The following is a 23362-nucleotide window of genomic DNA, read 5'->3' as shown; positions in this document are numbered from 1 at the left end:
TTGGGCCAGCGTCAAATTTTCTGTTGTTTGCGTAAAACGTTCGCGAATAGGGATTTGTGTAAATTACGTTCACGTCGAAAGCATTGACTATTTGCGACGTGATTTCGAGCATTCGCACTGGGATACCCCCATGGACGGCGCATTTCATTTACGTGGGGTCAAGTTGAATTACCATAAAACACACCCACATCTTTGTCATTTGAATTCCGTGCCCTTACGCCGACACATTTACACTACGCCGCCGTAACTTATGGCGCAAATTCTTTGTGGGTAAGGATCCTCCACTCTAAGTTACGGCGGCGTAGTGTATCTGAGATATCTGAGATACGCTACGCCCGCATATATTTACGCCAAGGTACGTGGATCTGGCCCTATATAATTATTCTGCCACTTTATAAGACTCTGGTTCGGCCGCATCTGGAATATTCCATTTAGTTCTGGTCACCAATCCTCAGAAGGGATGTGCTGGAGCAGGAGAGAGTCCAGAGAAGGGCAACTAAATTAATAAGGGGACTGGAGGACCTTAATTATGAGGAACGACTGCAAGCGCTAAATTTATTCTCCCTGGAGAGGAGATATTATAGCGATATGCAAATATCTCAACAGTGATCCCAACATAAGTATGAAACTTTTCAGTCCCAGGGAGTGTAAGAGGACACGGGGGCCACATGATGAGACTGGAAGAGAAGCGGTTTAACCTTAAACTGTGTAGGGAGTTTTTCACTGTCAGGGCAGTATGGATGTGGAACTCCCTTCCATCTGTGGTGTCGGCAGGAAGTATGTATAGTTTTAAAAGAATCTTGGATGGGCATGTTAGCAAAAAATTTACAGGGATATGGGAAATGAAAAAACACACCTACGCAGGTTGAACTGGATGGACTGTTGTCCTTATTCAACCTTACCAACTGTGTAACATTAGCAATCTTGCATGTGTTTTTACAAAAACAACAAAGCATGGGGTGTGCACTGATATCACTGAACGTAATTGCATACTTATCGTGGGATACTGTCACCCACATCCACAGGCCACACTTGACAGGCCCACCTTCCAGGAGGCCCTTCCTAGATCACGCCCATATTCCAGGCAGTCTTTTCCTAAATATGCAGTAACTGCCCGCTCACAGCTGTGAAAACTTCAGTTAATACCTTGTTTGAGTTGATGAAATAAGGTTGATGCTGTAATCCCAGAACACAGCCCTGGACAGAGGACTGAGATGCAGGACTGTCTTGGACAGTTGGCATCCTGTAAAAAGACTACTCAAAGTAAATAAAGTTATAGTGCATGCTTCATGGAGGGTGTTACAGTGCATGCGCTTAGAAGCACACTTTGACCTTCACAAGCACACATATGTACAGTAATTCCATAAGCCAGCCATTCTCAAACAGGGTTCGGTGTAATTTTAGGGTTCCTCCAGAGGTTGCTAGGTGTAGTTTAAGCTGTGACTGATTGACCTCCTATTTGATGGGACCTGCATAGTTTCCGGGGTCAACACCACTTGGTAGAACCAGCTGCATGAAAACAATGTTGGATTTAGTTGTCTATAAGGGTGGCGGGGGGGGGGGGTATTCTACCTGCTGACCACCAATGTAAGGGACAGTCTTCAGCATAAGTTCCCCCAGCAATCTGAACAAAAACAAACAGAAGAGCTCAGGAGGAATCGGTGTACTATTGTATTGTATTCTGACAGGGGAGCAGCCTCCCTGCCAGAACACACCGGTGCAGGTGCGTAACTAGAACCTTCAGGGCCCCGGTGGACCCCCCTTCCATCCGATCCCCAGGCTTACAAGTTTGGGAGGGTGTCCATGGATATCCTCCCAGAACTCTGCCTCCTGTATGCCCCCTGGGACATGCATCCAGTGCAATCATGGTGGCCCTTTACCATGTGTAGCTCATCACATGTAAACAGACTTGCTGGGTATCAGCAGCCCTTTCCTCCCAAGCTGTGTCTGTGTAAGGAAAGGAAAGGCCGTAACTGCCAAGAATGTCAGTAAATTGTTTACACTGATAATCAGTGCCACCTATAAGTGTTTGGCAATGTCACCTATTAGTGTCTATCAGTGCTCGGCAATGCCACCTATTAGTGTCCATCAATGCTGCCTATCAGTGCTGCATTTCAGTGCCGCCTATCATTGCTCATCAATGCTGCTTATCAGTACCACCTACCAGTGCCCATCAATACTGCCTATCAGTGCCCATCAATGCTGCCTATCAGTGGCCATCAATGCCACCTATCAGCATCCATCCGTTCTGCCTATCGGTGCTCAATGCCCGTCAGTGCCGCCTATGAGTGCCCATCAATTTTGCCTATCAGTGTCCATCAATCATGCCTATCACTGCTACCTATTAGAGCTTATTAATGCCACCTATCAATGCCACATATCAGTGCTTATCATTGCTGTCTATTAGCGCCTATCAGTGCCACCTATAAGTTCTCAATGCCTATCAGTGCCGCCTATCAGTGCTTATAAATGCCGCCTATCAGTGCAGCCTGTGAGTGCTGTCTATCAGTGCTCATTAACCTCCCTGGTGGTCTGATTATGTCAGTATTTGTAAATGTCAAAGCGGTACCGGTACATTGTTTTGCATGGAAATTTGTTGTTTTATATTGTAGGCCTGTACTGTAATTCTAAGGAATAAGTCACTTAAATCTGTCCAAACAAGAGTCTAATAGATATCTCGGGTATGATAATGTTTGAAACACAAAATCATAAGTTATAATATAATAAATTATAAATAATTATAACAAATAATAATACATTTAATTCAATAATGTAAGAAAAAAAAAAGAAATTTGTCCAAATGAATCACTATCGCTCCATTCTGCAAGTGATTCTAATTTACTATCGCTGTTTTCTAGCCGGTCTAAAACCGCTTTTGACCTCAAGGGACGCTTTTTGGATGCCATGGACGTTCTCAAGTTTCCAGGCAGAAAAAACTGTAAAAGTGCAGGCAGGGCACTGGACAAAGCACTAGGGACAAAACTGAGGTGAAATGGTTTGATACAGTAATGTAATCCTAACAGATTACAATGTATTGTGTGTATGTCATGTTTTGTTTACTTTTTTTAATTCCGCGCCAGTTCCGCCCCTCCTGCGTCGTGGCCGATTGCAGGGTATGGAACCCGAAAGACGGATGACGGTGTTCCATCTGATTAGGCGACCCGTCATATCTTGTAACGGAAGTGACGTTCCGTCGCCACCATCTTGCTACACCCCACACTTGTCCACAGTAAGAATACCAAGAAGGCACCAAGCGGACATCTTTTTACACCCACCAGAGTTTTGCATCTCAATTTATTTGTAACAGCAAACTGCTTTCAACATCAAAAGAGTGTCACATATTTCTTAATACTGTATTTTAGTATATAAGCTCAGTATATTGTTACAAATAAGTGTGAGATGCAAAACTCTGGTGGGTGTAATAAGATATCTGCTTGCCGCCTTCTCACTGTGTCTGTACTGTGGGCGAGTGCGAGGTGTAGCAAGATGGTGGTAACGGAACATCACTTCCGTTACAAGATATGTTGCGTCGCCTAATCTGACGGAACACCGGCATCGGCCGGAGGACATCGGGGATCGTAGGGACAAGGTAAGTAACACTATAGTGTAATCACGAGTGTGGCTCAGGGTTACCGCTTTTGGTACTGAAAACTAACCCAAAACACACTCGGGATTACCGGCAGGAAGACTATTGCCACCTATCAGTGCTGCCTATTGGTGCAGCCTATCAGTGCTGCCTATTGGTGCAGCCTATCAGTGCCTAAGAGTGCCACCTATCATTGCTCATCCTTGCCACCTATCATTGCCACCTATCAGTGCTCATCAATGCCCATCTGTGCCGCGCCACATATCCGTGCCACAGATCTTTTCTCATCAATGCCACCTATCACTGCTACGTATCAGTGCCACCTACCAGTGTCACCTATAAGTGCCCATCAGTGGCACCTATCAGCACTGCCTATCGGTGCAGCTGATCAATGCTGACTGCCTCCTCAGCACGGCTCTGAGTACAGTGCATCTCTCATACAATTCAGAGCTGACAGTTCTCCCTGCTCCCCCCTCCATCCCTTCTTCCTCTCGCATGGGATGACACAGCCGATCTGCTCCTTCTCCCCCCCCTCTCCTGTGCGTATGCTGTGGGAAGTCAAGAGTGAAGCTAAAGAGCTCACACCTACCGCGGGACACACACAGGAGAGGGGAGGGGGAGCAGATCGGCTGTGTCATCCCATGTAAGAGAGAAAAAAGGGAGGGAAGACGGAGGGGGGAGCAATGAGAACTGTCCACTCTGAGCTGTATGAGAGACGCACTCTCCGCTCAGAGCCTTGAGACTAACAACAGTGGCGGAATGCCAGGGTCCAGTCGCAAGTGTGACTACTGCGACCCTGGTAGTTCCACCACTGCACTGGTTAGAGCTGCTCAGCCATTGGCTAAGAGTGCTGATCGGATGCCGATCGGCAGACCTTTTTTAGTCATGCCCCTTCAACAGAAGCTGGCTGAACGGCTTCTATTGAACCGGCCGATGCCTCCCAATATTCAGCCAGTGTGTACTAGGCTTTACACTACAGTTCCATCAGAACACTAAGGAGGAAGTTGAGTGGTGGAATAGCTTTTAGCAGACTGCACTGGAAATGTCTTCCTCTTGGCAGTGTGGGAGTACATGTGAGCACATCAGGCCGTGTGCACACATCTCTGCAGAAGACCAGACCCGTGGGGCCCAGAGCTTGCGGCCTGATAGCAATGATATGGGGCAAGTCGTGGTGATCCCATTAATCTTGTCCTTGCTGCAGGGAGACTGGAGCGCTCTCTCAAACTTCACTCCTGATCACTGGAGCTATCTGCATGGAGACAAGAGGCCCCATTTTCTACAGCAGCAGTCTATAGTCATACCGCAGGGACTGGTGAGAGGGTTCACTGCTCACTATTTGCACATTTATAGCCAAGACTGACTTACTGGAAGCAGGATATTTTGTACTTATCGTCTACACTGCATACAGGTTCACCAAGACTCTTGTTAAGTGCACCAACACTGCTTATGGGCCCCAACTATAGCCAGCAGAAGAACACAGTACAGGACTTCCCCCATAGAGCCATTCTACACCCCCTATCTATTTCTCATTTAACCACTTGCCCACCGGGTTAATTCTGGCACTTCTCTCCTTCATGTGAAAATCACAATTTTTTTGCTAGAAAATTAATCAGAACCCCCAAACATTATATATTTTTTTTTAGCAGACATCCTAGGGAATAAAATGGCAGTCATTGCAATACTTTTTGTCACACCGTATTTGCGCAGCGGTCTTACAAGCGCACTTTTTTTGGATAAAAATCACTTTTTTTAATTAAATAAGACAACAATACATTTTGCCCAATTTTTTTATATATTGTGAAAGATAATGTTACGCCGAGTAAAATGATACCCAACATGTCACGCTTAAAAATTGCGCCCGCTCGTGGCATGGCGTCAAACTTTTACCCTTAAAAATCTCGATAGGCGACGTTTAAAAAATTCTACAGGTTGCATTTTTTGAGTTGCAGAGTAGGTCTAGGGCTAGAATTATTGCTCTCACTCTAACGATCGCGGCGATACCTCACTTGTGTGGTTTGAATACCGTTTTCATATGCGGGCGCTACTCGCGTATGCGTTTGCTTCTGCGCGCGAGCTCGTCGGGATGGGGCGCTTTAAAAAAAATTTTTTTTGTTTTCTTATTTATTTTTATTTAGTTTTATAATTTTTTACACTGAAATAAAAAAAAAAAAAATTGATCACTTTTATTCCTATTACAAGGAATGTAAACATCCCTTGTAATAGAAAAAAGCATGACAGGTCCTCTTAAATATGAGATCTGGGGTCAAAAAGACCTCAGATCTCATATTTAGACTTAAATAAAAAAAAATAAAAAATGTCATTTTTTCAAATGACAAAAAAAAAAATGTTTCTTTAAGAGGCTGGGCGGGACTGACGTTTTGACGTCACTTCCGCCCAGCAGAGCTATGAGGACGGGTGAAGGAGATTTCTCCTTCAGTCCCGTCCCCGCTCAGCTGCCGGACACATCCGATCCCCTCCGCTGCTACCGACGGCTCCGGTAAGCGGCGGGAGGGGGGGGGCCCTCTCCCGCCACCGATAACGGCGATTCGCCGCGGAGACCGCCGTTATCGTGTACACCACCGCCCCCTGAAAAGATGAATATCTCGGTTGTGGCAGCAGCTGCTGCCGTTATCGAGATATTCAACTTTAAAAACAGGACGTCTTTTTGACATGGGGCGGTGGTCAAGTGGTTAAAGGGAACCTCCTTCCAGTTAGCCTAGACCTCGCATAGTCACCCTTAATGCACTTTGGCAGTATAGTCTCCTGAACACAGTTATTTTAATTACATTACTGTCCATTGTTGTACTCACAGTAATCTTGCCACTGTTTGTTCTGATTCTGGTGGATAGTGTTCTTCTTTTCCTACTGTTGACTATAGATCATACTACATGTTGAGTTGCTACTATTGCTTATCCACTTTCATGCCTTTATCGTTACCAATGATACTGTGTGACAATATTTTGCCTTTTCTAATTGTTTGGTGTCAGTTTCTTAAATACAGCATCATTATTGTGTATCTCCTATTGCATTCTGTGATCATGCAAGCTGTCTTCATTTAACCTAGTGTGTCAGAGGGGCTGTAGTCCTTCAGGAGGTCTAGGTAAAGAACAGGAAACACATCCTATCAAGCAGCTCCTGTGTGGGTAGAGCTACACTTGAACACAATAATTAGATTTTAAAAGTTGCTTGCAGTCTTTTTGAATCTGCAGCTGTCATTAAAAGAATGCCTGGTGATCCTACCATGAAGGTCCTTGTTCAGGCACTTCCTGTTATAGGCTATTAACTGTCTTTGAATATTCTGTTTCTTCGTTGTCACACTGCTGCATTTGCTGGCAGTGCGCACATCTGCGTTCTCATGCAAACTCACAACACGAGCATGCCTATCATTTCCATAGTCATTTTTTGCCCGGCCTTTGCACTCTTCCTCTGAATTAGGTTCTCTGTCTACAGTTTGTGGAGGAGAAAATCCACTTTAACAGAAGTGTCAGTGTTTCAGTGAAGCTGTAAATCTTGTTTTTCCAATCCATCTAAAGCTCAGACTGATCCACATTCTATTCTCACAAAGCAGCCTAAGTATTAAAATATCATTAGTGTTCCAGTCTAACTGGTTTGCATGCTCATTATTTCATTCCTTTTATGTTAAAGCAACTTGTTTTTTGTTACAAAGTATTTTCAGTTGCCATTTTGTACAGATTTAGGTAGAGGTAACCCAAACTGAATGTAACTGTATCATGAACAAATGCTGCTTCATGTTTACATGCACTTCAACAAAGTCTGCCTGGCATTTCTCAAGGCAGGACCAGTGGACCATACAACGACCAATATTTTGGGCTGTGCAGTGAGGGAAAAGAAGTATTTGATCCTCTGCTGATTTTGTATGTTTTCCCACTGACAAAGAAATGATCAGTCTATAATTTTAATGGGAGGTTTATTTTAATAGTGAGAGACAGAATAACAACAAAAAAATCCAGAAAAACGCATTTCAAAAAGTTATAAATTGATTTGCATTTTAATGAGTGAAATAATTATTTGACCCCTTTGCAAAAAAGTCATTATGGTTTGGGGGCTGATATTTGGTAACCCGAACCTTCAGCTCCCTCCATATATTTTCTATGAGATTAAGGCCTGGAGACTGGCTAGGCCACTCCAGGACCTTAATGTGCTTCTTCTTAAAGCGGTAGTTCACCCTCACTTACATAATTTTTCCATCGAGACAGGCATTGTAGCGCGAGCTACAGTATGCCTGTCCCGATTTTTTTACCCCCGTACTCACTGTGTACCTGTACGATAAAGATTTCGGCTCCCGCGGGGAATGGGCGTGCCTATGGAGAGGGAGGATGATTGACGGCCGGCCCTGGCACGTCACTCTCCCCGAAGACAGCCGGAGTAGGTCTCGGCTCTTCACGGCGCCTGCGCACAGGCTATGCGCAGGCGCCGTGAAGAGCCAAGCCTATTTTGGCTATTTCCGGAGAAGCGTGACGCGCCAGAGCCGGCCGTCAATCATCCTCCGTCTCCATAGGCACGCCCATTCCCCGGTATCTTCGATGTACGAGTACAAGGTGAGTACGGGGGTAAAAAAATCGGGACAGGCATATACTGTAGCTCGCGCTACAATGCCTGATTTTATGGTAGAATAAAAAAAAAATTTTTTTTTGCGTTCATAGGGTGAACCCCCGCTTTAAACCACTCTTGTGTTGCCTTGGCTGTGTGTTTTGGGTCATTGTTATGCTGCAATGTCCATGTAGGACACATTTTCAATCCCCTGGCTGAGGGAAGGAGGTTCTCACCCAAGATTTGATGGTACATCGTCCCTTTGATGCAGTGAAGTTGTCCTGTCCCCTTAGCAGAAAAACACCCCCAAAGCAGAATAATGTTTCCACATCCATGTTTGATGGTGGGGGATGGTGTTATTGGGGTCATAGGCAGCATTCATCCTCCAAACATGGCGAGTTAAGTTGATGCCAAAGAGATTGATTTTGGTCTGCTCTGACCACAACACTTTCAACCAGTTCTCCTCTGGATCATTCAGATGTTCATTAGCAAACTTCAGACAGGCCTGTATATGTGCTTTCTTATACAGGGGGACCTTTTGGGCACTGCAGGATTTCAGTTCTTGACGGCTTGTGTTACCAATTGTTTTCTTGGTGACTATGGTCTCAGCTGCCTTTAGATCATTGATCAGATTCTTCCGTGTTAGTTCTTGGCTAATACCTCACCGTTGTCATGATCATTGAAACTCCACAAGGTGAGATCTTGCATGGAGCCCCAGACCGAGGGAGATTAACAGTTATTTTGTATTTCTTCCATTTGCGAATAATCGCACTAACTGTTCTCACCCTCTCCCCAAGCTGCTTGGCGATGGTCTTGTAGCTCATTCCAGCCTTGCGTAGGTCTACAATCTTGTACCTGACATCCTTGGACAGCTCTTTGTTCTTGACCATTGTGGAGAGATTGGAATCTGATTGATTGCTTCTGTGAACAGGTGTCTTTTATACTGGTAACAAGCTGAGATTGGGAGCACTCCCTTTAAGGGCCAGTTCACACCAGACGCAGTTCCGTTCAGTTCTGTGTGCTTTTTTTCTGCACAAAATGCATCCAATGTTTTGCATGTATTCCAATGGCTCTAGTTCACACCATGCAGCCAGTTTCCGGTCAGTTTCTGCACCGGAAACGGACTGCATGGTGTGTACATGGAAAACACTGTGCATGCATTTTTTTTTTTTTTTATCAAGCAAAACGTACTTATTGAGCACAAAAGGAATTTGTACACACATGGTTCAGAGCAAAACAAATACAAAAGAACAGTCAGTACCGACACATACTGCAGTAACGTATTACGTAAGAACAATGGCAACCCACTCTTTACTGCAGATAAAAGGAACATTCCGCCCCCCCCCATCCAGATAAGGAAATTAGAGCAACCATATATACTCTATGAAAACAATCGGTCATAGACCAGATCCAATGGGGCCAGTCCGGGAACACCTAGCCATGGGGCCCACAGTTTATCAAATTTACCTCTTTTGCCCCTATGTTGATAGATCAGTTTTTCTAAACGGATAGTGTCACCCATTTGGGCAAGCCACTCACTCCTGCAATGTGGGGGGTTCCGTGGATTTCCAGTGCCTCAGGATTACCTTCCTAGCTTGAAAGAGAGCCCTTGCCACCGCCTGCCTGTGGGCGTCCCTGTGCATGCATTTTTAGTGCAGAAAAAATGCACAAGAAACTGTACAGAATTGCGTCTGGTGTGAACTGGCCCTTAGAGAGTGCTCCTAATCTCAGCTCGATACCTCTGTAGAAGACACCTGGGAGCCAGAAATCTTGCTGATTGATAGGGGATCAAATTTTTATTTCACTTATTAAATGCAAATCAATTTATTACTTTTTTGAAATGCGTTTTTGTGGATATTTATGTTGTTATTCTGTCTCTCACTGTTAAAATAAACCGACCATTAAAATTATAGACTGATAATTTCTTTGTCAGTGGGCAAATTTACAAAATCAGCAGGGGATCAAATACTTTTTTCCCTCACTGTAGGTGCACTCACTCAGCCCCCCCAGCACTGTCACCGACAACTCCCAGTCACCGTTTATGATCAAGAGCCAGTAGGACAGGCTCCTAATCACGTGACCACTGTGACAGCCAATCTCAGTGATCGTGTATTCAGGGGGTACAGAAAAAGCCTCCAGTGTTAAAGAGCCACTTAAGGGGCCAGTGTTGCCAGCAATAAGTGATTAGGTATATGGTATGTTAATATTTCTCCAGTTTCTTGTACAAAGAGTTTTATTGAAAAACACATCAACAATCAAAAAAAGAGAATACAAAAGAAAAAAAGCAGTGGAGGACACACCATAAGCTTATCATATATCAGAAAAGATAGTCCGTAAACCTGAGGTTAGTCCAGCTCCTAGGGATCCGAAAGCAAATCTAGAAGGCCGGCAATAGAATGTCCTCAACTCAAGTGGCCTGCTAGAGTGACCTAATGCTGGCTTAGGTAACATTCCGGTTATCACACCGGGGTAAATGTAAAACTTAAAAGCACAGTTGTTATACGATACACAACCTTAAAAAAAAATATATATATATATACATATATATAAAAATAAATGATATAACAAAAATAATTAAAAAAAATATATATATATAAATAAAATTCAAGCAGGCACATAGCAGAGGATATCAGTATTCCAATTTGTAAAATAAATAATGCATCCTGTGAATATTTCTCCAGTTTCTGAGCAAAACAATTGTAATTTTTGTATAGTGTCTCCATTAAGCCATAGATTATACAATTTTCTTTCCTTCCACCACAGGAAAAATAATTCAATAGCCTTTTTGGTTTGTGCGCTCATGCACAGTGTAGTTCAGGTTTTAAGTTTTCTATGATCCAGTGTTGAACCATCTTTGACATGTGTTTTTTTCAGTATGAAGACGTCCCCATGTTGCACCGTCGGTTTAATATTCTCCTATTTGTTCCATATCCCTAGTTATGGCCATCACGTGCAGCATTTTAAGGTTCTTCGAGAAAAATCTGGAACCTACTTCCTGTGGGAAACCAAATTTGGCTCGCTCAACGAACTTGTGGAATTTTATCGATCGAGTTCCATCGCCAAGACCCATCCAGTACTTCTGCGAGATGAAGAGGAGAAGGTAAAGATTTGGGACGGTTGTACGTGTCCACCCTATGTACTTCAACTGTGTATTTTAATCCCAATTCCAGACAAAACCAGATATTATGTTTTGGATAAATTGTGGAATGATTGGATTGTTTTAAAACTGGAAACGCCCCAGTAGAATTTGATTCAAACGTTTGTGCAAAAATTCTGAAAATCGTTTGTCAGACTATAAAATTTTGCCAAAGTTTAGTTAACTAGTTTCATTCAAAAGGTCCTAAATTTTCATCTAGGATAAGGGTCTGGTATAGATGAAGGGAATCCCCAGCTGTTTGCTTACAAACAGAAGTAAAGTGGCTGGGATTTGTCATTTACTGACAACTTAAACAGCATTTTTTTCTTGTTGTTGTCAGTTTTGCTGTAGTAGGTTGCATCCATCATACAGGTGTTCCACTTCTCAGGCAGAGCATCCCAAGGCATGTTTAAAAAATTGCAGTTTTAATGTTGCCTTCAGGTGCCAATAAAATTGCTGCTCCCTGCCAAACTGATTTATTTTTTTAACTTTTTTTGCTTTTATACATATCTCCAGGGCAGTCCCTATCCCCCTTTGTAAGTTCCTTGACAATCTCTTTCCTGTTAGCGTAGAAAATGGCCATTATTGTTTTTTAACATTCAGTCCTGGTTGACTTCAGTGGGGTTCATATTCAGCACCTGAACCAAGGCCACTGATTGGGGGGTACCCCTGGTCCTCCTGTAGGGTGCTCGGACAGAAGGGGCAGGGGGACAATTACAGAAGAATGCCCTGTGCTGCTTTCTGCAGCAGCTGAATGCCGGTTTCTCTCCCTCCCGCCAGCTTTTAGCTGCTGCAGGGAGAGACAGGCACAGGGTATCATTCTGTAATGGCCCCCTCCCTGTTCTGCCAACATCTTTGTCTCCCATGTGTGCCCGAGCCCCCTCCCGCAGCTGTGCCTGCTTACTTGTCCCAGCATGGGATGTGTCAGAATGGAGAGTCATGAAAAGGTAAGAGAAAAATATTATTTTGTGCTAAACCCTTTAAAGAGATTTATTTAAGAAAAAAATAAGTTTTTAGCCAAAACAACTCCTGCGCTTGCACACGCATATAATTGATCCCACCACCCAGCAGATTCCAGAATTGCATACTGAGCTGTTGTGCAAATATACTGCCACTACCTATAATCCCTGTATCATGTCTAATATGTATATTTCCTATGATCATCAGCTCCATCTAGTGGCCATAATGTGGTATTTTCCTGAAATACTGCAATCAGGAAAATATTGCATTATGATAACTAGATGGACCAAACAATCATGGTAAATACACATTAGACACAATACAGGGATTACACTTGTCAGAAGACTTGAGACACTTGCACAGCTAATTGTTTTAGAAATAGACGTCACAGTATGTCTCTTCTGCAGCAGAAAGTCTGACTGTTCGCAGATTTTTGGTGCCGCTTTAAGTAATATTTCATGGAGAGGCACAGCAGCATTGTCCTATGTTATATTCCTGTGGTCAGAGGTTAGGTTAGGTTATCTTGGTGTTTATGGCTGATATATCAGTGAAATTTCTCATGCCCTTCCTATTCAATTACACATTATATACAAGAGCATTGGGATAAGAGTCGTCCTTTAAACTTTTCGCTCTGTTTGTGTCCCGGGCATTTACAAGCAGAACCGGGCACACAACTCGCAATAAAATCCTTGGCTGCGGCACCGTGTCATTATTTTGGTATTAACTCTCATCCAATCACACACCCTCATTGCCTTTTTACAGGTGGCAAACCCTAAACGTATAACGCTGTAAAGATTTACCCAGAGAAAAAGCCACATACCAATAATTACTGACATGCTTCAGGCCTTTGGACCTGCCCAGCTTGTACATAGGCTGAACATCAAGCTCACCGGAGAAAATCACATTCATAGGTGTCACGGTGTGTGTTTACATCGGAGGATCCCCGAGGCATTCCTGAGATATAGATCTGTTTTATGCTGGTCACACAGGCAGATTTTGTTTACCAGCAGCCACGTGGTGTGAGGGTGTTCCTGATGGGGTATAGGGTGAATCAGTTACTTAGAAATGGTTTGAAGAAGGCAAACTGGTCTCCCAATTTTGAGCATTGCTTGTGATTTTTGGGCTGTTATTGATCAGCAGAAGATCAGCACTATAAATGCTTTATATCACACAGGGAAAATTTCCCACCTTGTTGAAAAGATTCAGAACTGATCATTCACTTGTCTATGGAGAAGGAGCAGTTGTAGAAATCTGGTTTAACAAACATCCAATTACTTTATTTCACCCATGCAGTCTGCCAATCGGACAACCGATGGGTTATTTTTTCAGTTTTTGTTTGCTTCAGGTGCTAAAGACACTGGGTGGACCTCCTCAATATGCTGTTCTTGACACCATATATCTGAGAGGAGATCAGTAATGACCTGTTCTTTCAAATTTCAACAAGTAGGAACAGCAAGAAGTGGGTAACTCATGTGACTGAGGTGCAGGGCTTTCCATTGAATGCAAGGCCCCAATACAATGCCTACATCATTCTCTAGTTTTTTGTCAGAGTAGTATCAGGGGAACTAGGTTGGGTTTCACTTCTGCTACCTGCTAGCAGAGCTCATGGGACCTCTGAGCTGGTGGATGCAGGTGGGGACAGCCATGCATGGAAGGCGCATTCATTTTATATTCATTCTGTCTAAAGTCGTTTGTTCTAATCTTTTTCCACTTCACTTTTTTAACAAATAAAAAATATTGACGTGTGAGGGTTTTTATAGATGAAGTAGTACCGGTCCTTTTCTCTTTCTTTTTTTTGGTGATTATAAACTAATACCTATCAATTGGTGGTACTTTATAATGCTGCCTTATTTAGTATTTCAAGGTTCTGTCTTGTACATCTTTGGATGTCGTTGTGTTACTTTTTACGTGACTTCTTTCTCCTGATCTTACAGAAATGGCCATAGATAGAAGCACAGGCTGCACAACAGTTTGTCTCAGTGCTGAACAGGTTTATTTTTCTGAATCGCTCACACTTCCCCTAGACTCTGCACCCATCCAATGTGTTTCGCCCTGCCTTAGGGCTCATTCACATGGGATAACCCAAAACATGACCAGTTAAAGTGTTAGGTGCCACACCACAACCACCCTGCAGCCACGTGCAATGCTAACTGTTGTGCCAAGGTGGTTCAGACTTTTTAGACATATCACCTCCTCAGCGCGTGTCAAATGCCCTTTGAAAGGGGATACCCTTGAGACTGCTTTTCCCAGGGATAAATATTTAAAAAGGCACCTGCTCACCTGTGACTTACAAACAATAGAGCTGCCTTCCTTTATAGTGAAAAACTATATGCACATAAAACCAAAACAAGGGTATGGCACTAATGCACATTTATAACATACATTTAAAAAGAGTTTTAATAATTGACTGAAAAGTCCATAAACAGCGTGATAAATCCACACCATAGAGTGTAATCTTCTGGTGACTAATCTTCCAATAAGACACCAAATACCACCACCAGGGTGAGAAGTGCACACTCACCATCACTCCAGTGACCTCCAAATGAATAAAGGTCAAAAAGCACTTTGGGATATTTGGTAAATGTCCTATATCTCCAATCATCTCTTCAAAGGGTACTACCACAATAAACCAAAAAAATGTACTATGGTGTAGTATTTTTTTGCACCAAGTATTAAAATATAACAAGGTATTGCACTCACTTGTAGATGTACCCTGACTCGGCACAAATGAGGTCTTAAGCACTGCTGCAACTCCCTCAAGGGATCTCCATTCATTCCACTAATAGGAAGGTTGGGCTGGACATGACGTCACTGGCGTGGCTTCCTGAGGACGTGGTTTGCAAAACTAGTTGAGGCTCCACGGGTGTTGTCACTTCCGGCTTTGTTCTGACGTCACATCCAGCCCCGAACTTCCGTTTGGTGGATCCCTTGAGATACAGTGGTGCTAAGACCTAAAATACTGTTTACATTTGTGCCGAGTCAGGGCACATCTGCAAGTGAGCGCAATACCTTGTTATCTTTTAATACTTGGTGCATACTTGGTGCAATAAAAATACTACACCATAGTACTTTTTTTCTGGTTTTATTGTAGTGGTACCCTTTGGAGAGATGTTGGGAGATATAGGACATAATTGGAAGATCTAATTAAGAGATGTTGAATGTTTTCGATGAGTTACCAAATATCCCTAAGTGCTTTTTGACCTTTATTAATTAAGCTGGGGTGATGGTGAGTGTGCACTTCTCACTGTGGTGGTGGTAATTGGTGTCTTAAGGGTGTCCTGGCCTTAACCCTCTTTCCCCTCAAAATATAAAAAGGACTTTTGAGAGATATAAAACCTCTTTTACATCCAAGAAGTGTCTGGCGCCCAATAACTTTATCCACCTTGCACCCACTATGCCTCACAACCCTCCACATACAGAAGGATGTCAGCTCTCTTTGGCCCTGAAGGTTCTCATTAGACTGGAGGAGGCTAGAGACTTTTCTACATCCACATCCCACTTGTGTTCCGAACACAAGCCTTCTGCGTTTACAAGAGCATGGCCATTCAAAGCCTTGTGTGCATGGACCCTCAATCCAGAGATCCTCTTTGTGTTCTGAATAGTTGATATATGTACTCTATAATAAAGTTTCAGGATAATGAAGAGAGATTTTTATCAGGAGTCGGGCGTGTTTCGTAGGCTTGGCCTCATCACAGGCGATTTTGTAAAGTCAATCACCTCATCGTTGGCAAGCCTTCAAGTCTTTAATGTATATTTTTTTTCAACGACAGTTTCATTACAGTGATGCTAAAAAATGCCAGGCCCCCGCCCAGCCCAGAGGTGCCGAGTCTGTGTATGTAATTGTGAAAGCGATAGGACACGTGATTGGGACTGATGAGTGTCAGGGTTGTCATTGCGCTGTCTGGTTACAGAACCAGCCCACAGACACGAGACAGAAGCAATGTCGGGCCTCATTATTCAAAATGTCTGGTGAGCCTGCTGCATTGCTGCCCAGCAATCATTTAGTGTCTGCATGTTCTTCAGAGGTCCCTGCACAGTCAACGTACTGACATTGGTGATTGGAGCGCTGTAGATGGGACTATATAAGAGGGGCACATTGGACTCGTGGAGATCCAGGATGCTGCTCTCTCTCACAGCAGTACAGATCTCAAGTGTGCTGATGTGGAGGTTTATATAGGGATCAGGAAAAAAACACTACAAATACTTTTGTTTCTATGTAGGTGCTGAACAAGAAAAAAAAATACAATTGGGCTTTGGGCATGCAAAGCCGAACGCCAGCGTAGAATATCGGTTAATGGGTTAGTTCACCTTTTCAAAAAAAATGAAGGTGAATTTACTCCCTACACTCTCCCCACACCCCCCAGTCCCCACTGCACCTCCTTCCTTGATTATCTTCTGTTGCCCATGCAGCCAGTGTAGCAGGTCAGGGATCTGAAAAATATAGTTCACAGGGGGCGGAGGCTGTGAAGCATTGTGGTAGTGAGCAGGCATTGGTCAACGCTGGCATGTGGCCTTGCTGACCAATGAGAATTGCTCTGAGTTGTCCCGACATTCCAGAAGCAAAAAAGGTAGCAGAAGAGCACAGCTTCAAAATGCCCGGAACACTACACTGGCAAGTGCATTTGTAAACCCAGGTATTACCATATATGATGCAGTGACATCATTGGTGGGCTGTACATAGCCTGTGCAAAGAGCAGAGTTGTAGAAGGGGTCCAGCAGGCCTACCCCCTTCAGGAAATAATGGGGGGGGGGGTATAGACAAGACCAGTCACCCTGAACCAGGACTGGGACTTGGACAGGAGGAGCGGCTGCCCTGGGCTCAGGCATTATGTGATGTGGGGGGAGTTCCTGATGCTGCGAGCTGACAGGAGTAGTGGCAGTGGCTTCATTACTACTGTCAGGGTTTGGTGTAGGAAGGGAAATATAGGGGGGATTTTTGCTGGGAGAGGGGATGGGGGAAAATAATTTGTGCTAGGAGGGGGGATTGGGGTGGACTTGCGCTAGGGGGAGGGAAACTGGGGGGGGGGGGATGTGCTTAGGAGGTGTGGGGGGATTTTTTTTTTTTTTTTAGGAACAGGAATTTGGGGATGGGGGTAGGGTTGTCCCGATACCACTTTTTTTAGGACTGAGTACAAGTACCGATACTTTTTTTCAAGTACTCGCCGATACCGAATACCGATACTTTTTTTTAAATGTGTATCGGATCTGGCATCGGTATCGGGACAACCCTAGATGGGGGGCAAAGATTTGTGCTGGGAGAAGGTATTTCGCGCGGGGGGGGGGGGGTGTTTGTACTGGGAGGAGAGGGGAAACAATTTTGTGGAGATTTTTGTCTTGCAAATGTAATTTATGATTAGGAGGTCAGCGTGATTTCAGATTAGTGCTCTAGGGGGGGTTCTGACACATAATGCTCATACATCCTGGGGGGGCACAGTTGGGCATCTTCACTCTGGGCTCTAGATGACCCTGTCCTGGCGCTGCCCTGCACAAGGAGAGAGATCAGCAGTGAGCGGTCTTTATTACAGGAAGCTCCTGCACAGAGGGGAAGTCTCACTGGATTACTGCACAGATCTGGAAGAAATACACAAAGCACACCAAGATTCAAGTAAGAATACACAGGACTCTTCTATTTAGACAATATTTACTTATCACAAAGTTCACCTTTAAACAGTTTACTTGCACAAACTCTTCTGGAACTTTCACAATCTGGATATGTTGGCTGGATCATAGAGGAATCCAGTCCGTCACGGTTCCCCCAATCAACTTTCATCTCCTTCACTTGTCTGGGAATACGGCTAATGTTCTTTTCTTCTCTTTTCCGCAGAAGAAGAAGATTTTTGTCCAGGCCCAATATGACTACCGATCAGAAAAGGCCTACGAGCTCTCTTTCCAGAAAGGGGAAATCATTGAAGTCCTGGACAATGCAGATCCCTGCTGGTGGAATGGAAGGATTTCCGAAAGGGTTGGACTCTTCCCTCGGAACTATGTCAACCAGATCAACATGTGATGGTGTGACCATCGCTCCTCTGCTTAATGACTCTGAAACCAAGCTGTGTCAGCAGGTGACAACGACCTCAACCAAACTGAGAAAAGGTGGAATACCTCCTTATATTTTCTTATCATCATAGAGACTTTCCTATGGACTTTTATTTTTATTTCATAACTTATCTAGTAACAGAAAATCTTTTTTTCTTATTAAAGGGACAAATTATACATAAAATAAGTAGACTTTTATGTTTGCATCTGAAGTAATGCTCTAAAACAGGGGTTTCCAAACTACGGCCCATGGGCCACCTCCAGCCCACTACAAGATTTTATCCAGCCCTCAGCTAGGGTCAGTGGCGTATCCTCAATGGGCACACATTGAGGGTTACGATGAGCAGAGGATACCTATGGTCTCCGCCTTAACAACCACTCCCCCCTTAAACTGTACCTTGACTTTGATGGGGACACTGATATTAGGGGGACTCTCATATAAGAGAGACTCAAATGGGGGCCCTAAAGTAAGGGGCTCCGATGGTGACCCTGAGGTATGGGGGTATTCTGATGTACGGAGAAGTCTGATGGGAACCCTGAGGTACGGACGGGGGTTCTGATGGAGACCTTAAAGTAAGGGGGAACCCTGATGTAAGGGGGTATGCTGACGTAAGGGGAAGTCTAATGGGGACCCTGATGTAACCCCCTTGTGCTAAGGGGGGACTGTGATAGGAACCCTGATGTAAGAAGAGACTTTGCTGGGGATTGTTTGTCATACTGCAAATATTCATAACGTATACAATATGGTCCTCATGCTCTAAAAAAGACACCTGACCAACAAACAAACCTGGAAACCTTTAAGAGTAAATTGTGTTGACCTAAAGAGTGTAATTCATTTTTAGAGTCTTAAAAAGTGTATGCAACTGTCCAAGTTTCAATAAGACAACCTTTACTCCATTTCAGTGGAACTCCAGGCATACTGGTAAGTACACATGAAAAGAACTCACCACTCCAGGTGTAGCTGTTACCCACACCTGAGTGCTAGCCCCGGCTCGCCTCCATTGTCAAATAAGAAACGGCTGCACCTCAAGTGGGCTCCAAGTAAAGTTTATTGGAATATAAAAATATTGAAAATTACACCAGTGGACACCAGCAGTGGTCAAGGTAGGCGTGTTCCACATAACATAAATGTGCTTAATCATTACCTGGTACTGGTAATCCAGACTTGGACACATGCATTTTTTAAATATATATATATATGGGGACAAGTATTATGGATATAAAAATTATTTGTTGATGATAAGGGTGGAGTTCCTCTTTAAAGTGCCTTCATTGTTTAAAGTGTGTTATTTATTAAATGACATAGCTGTCTCTAAAAAGAACATCCTCTGACTTATATATAAGAATTTATTTTTGATTTCTTTGCTAAAAAATGTTTGTTGCCTCAGCAAGCCGCACACAAACTGGAGAGAGGCCGTGGCCTTTAAACAGCGCCTGGACTGTACAGTTTGCTATAATGTTGTACAAGCTATTAACAGAACAAAAATAAAAGTGGTTAGACGTTCATTTTATCAATTCTGAGAAAGACCGCTCCTGAGAAACCACCAAATCTTGTGTTTGTTTTTAGCCATATATGTCTCGAAGCAATCGCTGACCTTTCCTGATTAATCTTTGACTTGTTAGAGTGAGATTGTGTCTTTGGTGAGTGCTTCTATGAGTATGTAATGTTTACATAAAGTCATGTTTGTGTAACTTGTTGTAGACGTGTTGTACCATATCTCTAATATTATGTTACATATACAGATCTGTGCGTTTATTCTCTAGTGCCTCTTTGTATTGCAGCTAGTTGCTTGGTCTCCATCATCAACAATAGCTGAGATAATCTAAAATAAAGATTTGTTTTCCATAGTAGATAGCTTTCAGTGAGAAGAACAGTATTGTATAGGTGATGTGCACACTGCTAAGTAGGAAGCAGCGGCTGCAGAGGGAAGGAACATGTCCTCCTGCGTGCCATTAGTGGGTTTAGGTCACAAAGAAAGGACTCGTGTCTCTGCCAAGACCTCCTTGGTCTTTGGGTGAGCCTACTTATGATCGCAAAGTCACTTAAAGTGAAAGTCCACATAAAAAAATATTAAATGCCAGCAGCTACAAATACTGCAGCTCGGTGAGGGAATCAGGAAATTAAGCGTTGCGGTTTCATTCCCCGATTCCCTACTGCGCATGCGCAAGTCGGGCTGTGCGTTTTCCTTTGTGTCCCCCAGAAGACAGCGAGGGGGGGGGGTGAAAAAAAAAACTTGACTAATGAAGACTCCTGTGCGTCCTGCCTCAGCTTTTCTTGTCTGGAAACATCACAGGGGGTACACTAACATGCACAAATCTGGAATTTTGCTGCACTCCTTGGTATCTTGAAGCATTAAAATCACATCACATGTATGACAGGAACATTAAAAGGTGACGCGTTTCATGTTAAACTCAGCGCTTACTCAAACCTCGGGGGGTACAGGGTTGCATCAACAGAAACCTCTCCAACAATCAATAATACAGCACTGGATTTGTGTTATCTTCACATGCAAACAGGATTATTTTATGTTTATTATGTCTTAACAGCCTTGCTGATGGGACCCCTCCCAGCCCCATAGCAACCACATGGACAGCTATGGCTACAGCGATGCCACTGCATTTATGGTTGTATGTTTTCAACCCAAAGATCAGATCAGGATTTACTGGACTTGTCAGCTCATCCCAACCAATCGTATTTAAGCTTTCATTCTTTATTTTCCAGGTATGAATTGAATTTGAGTTGTCTCAACTGTAATAGAAAGGACAATGAAAACAGGTTCTTTATCATAACAATTACCAATGATTTGGGAAAGCAGTAGTAGTAGTGTCACAAAAATATGAGCTCTGAATATATTGGTGTTTTGGGGTATTAGAGTGCTTTTCATTTCTCATTGGAAGATTCTCTTGATTCCAGACAGGTTGTATGATACAATATGATTATCACAACTATTAAAGCCTCACCTACTGTCTCAAAGCTTCTTAGCCCTTAATTGCTTTAAAGAATCTGCATACTAAACAAGGGCCTGGTGACTATAATTGCTTTAATGGGAAGCAATGTTCAGTGGTTCTGCCAGATTTCCAGACAGCTCAGCGATTTACTCATTAGTGCCACTTAATTTCATTTTTCCTGCAAGCTGATCCCAAAATGTCACATGGAGAGTTGGGGTGATGAGTACCTTTTTATATAAAGGAAGAATACTACACATGTGTACAAACATAAAAATAAATAATGTCAATCACCACCATTACAGTGTAAATTGTGAGGCGGCACCACAAAAGTGAGATATAATCACAATAATAAACAACATATAGAAAAAAATGATGCGCTAAACAAAAATCTCATTGGGTTATTAAAATCCAACTGTAGAAAACACAAATCTGTGATAAGAAGTTGAATCCAAAAAAAACTGCCCCTTGAAGAAGTTCTTTTTGTGATGAAACCGGTCGGGTTAGGAGCTGTTTTCTGATATCGCGTTTGTTTGCACAGTGCTTGGATACCTTAAAGTGGAGTTCCTACTAAAAAAAAAAAAATGTTAAAGTCAGGAGCTACAAATACTGCAGCTGCTGACTTTTAATAATCAGACACTTACCTGTCCCAGGGTCCAGCGATGTGGGGGAACGAACCCCCGCTCATCTCCCCCTCCTCTCTGCGGTGCCGGCATTGTCACTGTGGGCGCCCGCATGCGTGAGCCGTGCTACGCACCGTGACTGGCTGAGCAATCATCTTGGACCTGTGACGTGTCCCAGATGATTGCCGAGGGGGAGAGGGGAACTTCCTTCCGGTGCCCTGGGAGGAAGTGGGAGCTGGAACCCTCTAAAAAGAGGGTCTCCGCTCCCCCCCCCCCCCCCAAAAAATGATATGCTAAAAGTGGCATGTCAGGGGGTCACTTTCCCTTAAAGCGGAAGTTCATTTTTGGCTGTAATGTACACAACGCTGGTTTTACCTGTACTAATGTAAGTGCAATACTTTATATTAAACAAACCTTTTGGGATTTTACAGCATCTGGCGTCTCTTTCATCTTATGATCAATCTGATGGTGGGGTGGATGGAGATTGGTTTGAATATCCTGCTTATGCCCTGTTTGATCCAAGGACACATCTCCAGATGACCCCTGCAAATATTGTTACATCAAGCTTGTTTGGCCCTTCATAATAAAGGGTCCAGGCTGTCTGGTAAGAGTCTATATTGCCTGTGGTGACGGTGCATGGACGCACAAGGTGGTTTTTGTTTTTTGGATTCAACTACTTATCACGGATTTGTGTCTTCTACAGTTGGATTTTAATAACCCAATATGAGATTTTTGGGTCATTTTTTTCTACATGATGAGTACCTTTGTCTTGAAGGCATCCAAAGGTGTGTTGCGTTTGCCAATGGCAGCCAATAAGCTTGTCCAACAATCCATTTGAACCTTGTAAGGGAGATTGGTTGCTGTGGACAGTGATATAATTTCTTCAAAACCAACAAAAAATGGCCCCACATACAATAGTAGGTGACAAGATCCCCAATACGCTTGCTATCACCATACTATCCATGCCATCGGGCTCTTACAAACAAAACAAGAAGACAGTACTTTGTCACTTTTTGACTGCGGCCAATTCTATCATATCCAGGAATTGGAGCAAAGCAGGTGATTGACAACCCTTGTGAGATGGACTCCCTTTGCCACCCAGAACAGATGGTTTTCTTGGAAACTGACAATTCCGAAGCTTATAAGATTACCTGGACCGTCTGGTCATACTTCAGAAATTATTCAGTCTTTGCTACATACTTTAACTGACACAACCTTTTTTGATAAAGTACACTGGTCCTGATTTGTAGCGATAAGTAATTTCAAATGTGTCAAAATTAGAACTACAGTAAAACCTTGGTTTGAGAGCGTTTTGCAAGACAAGCAAAATGTTTTAATAAATTGTGACTTGATATACAAGCGAAGTCTTGATATAAGAGTAGCGTCATGTCACAACTGAGTATAAAAAAGAAGAGAGGAGACTCTAAAGCCTCGTACACACGCTAGGTTTACTCGGCAAGAACCAGCAAGAAAACTGCTGACAGAGCTTTCTTGCCGAGTAAACCGAGCGTGTGTACGAGGCTT

At 43.4% G+C, this 23362-nt stretch overlaps 1 protein-coding gene across 2 annotated transcripts in view; it reads left to right on the top strand.

The window, feature by feature from the left end:
- Positions 1 to 19773, top strand: part of LOC120943234 (GRB2 related adaptor protein) — an 85910-nt gene extending 66137 nt beyond the window's left edge. For both annotated transcript variants that reach the window (XM_040356424.1, XM_040356425.1), the window contains 2 exons: positions 11075 to 11237; positions 18058 to 19773. In XM_040356424.1, the coding sequence (XP_040212358.1) occupies positions 11075 to 11237; positions 18058 to 18240 (346 nt within the window). In that variant the 3' untranslated portion in view covers positions 18241 to 19773. The remainder of the gene's footprint in view (positions 1 to 11074; positions 11238 to 18057) is intronic.
- The last annotated feature ends 3589 nt before the right edge of the window (positions 19774 to 23362 follow it).

This window comes from Rana temporaria, chromosome 6 (genome assembly GCF_905171775.1).
Source record: "Rana temporaria chromosome 6, aRanTem1.1, whole genome shotgun sequence".
NCBI classification, from domain to species: domain Eukaryota; kingdom Metazoa; phylum Chordata; class Amphibia; order Anura; family Ranidae; genus Rana; species Rana temporaria.
Note: the sequence above shows the minus strand (reverse complement) of the source record. Positions and strands in the feature narration are given on the sequence as shown.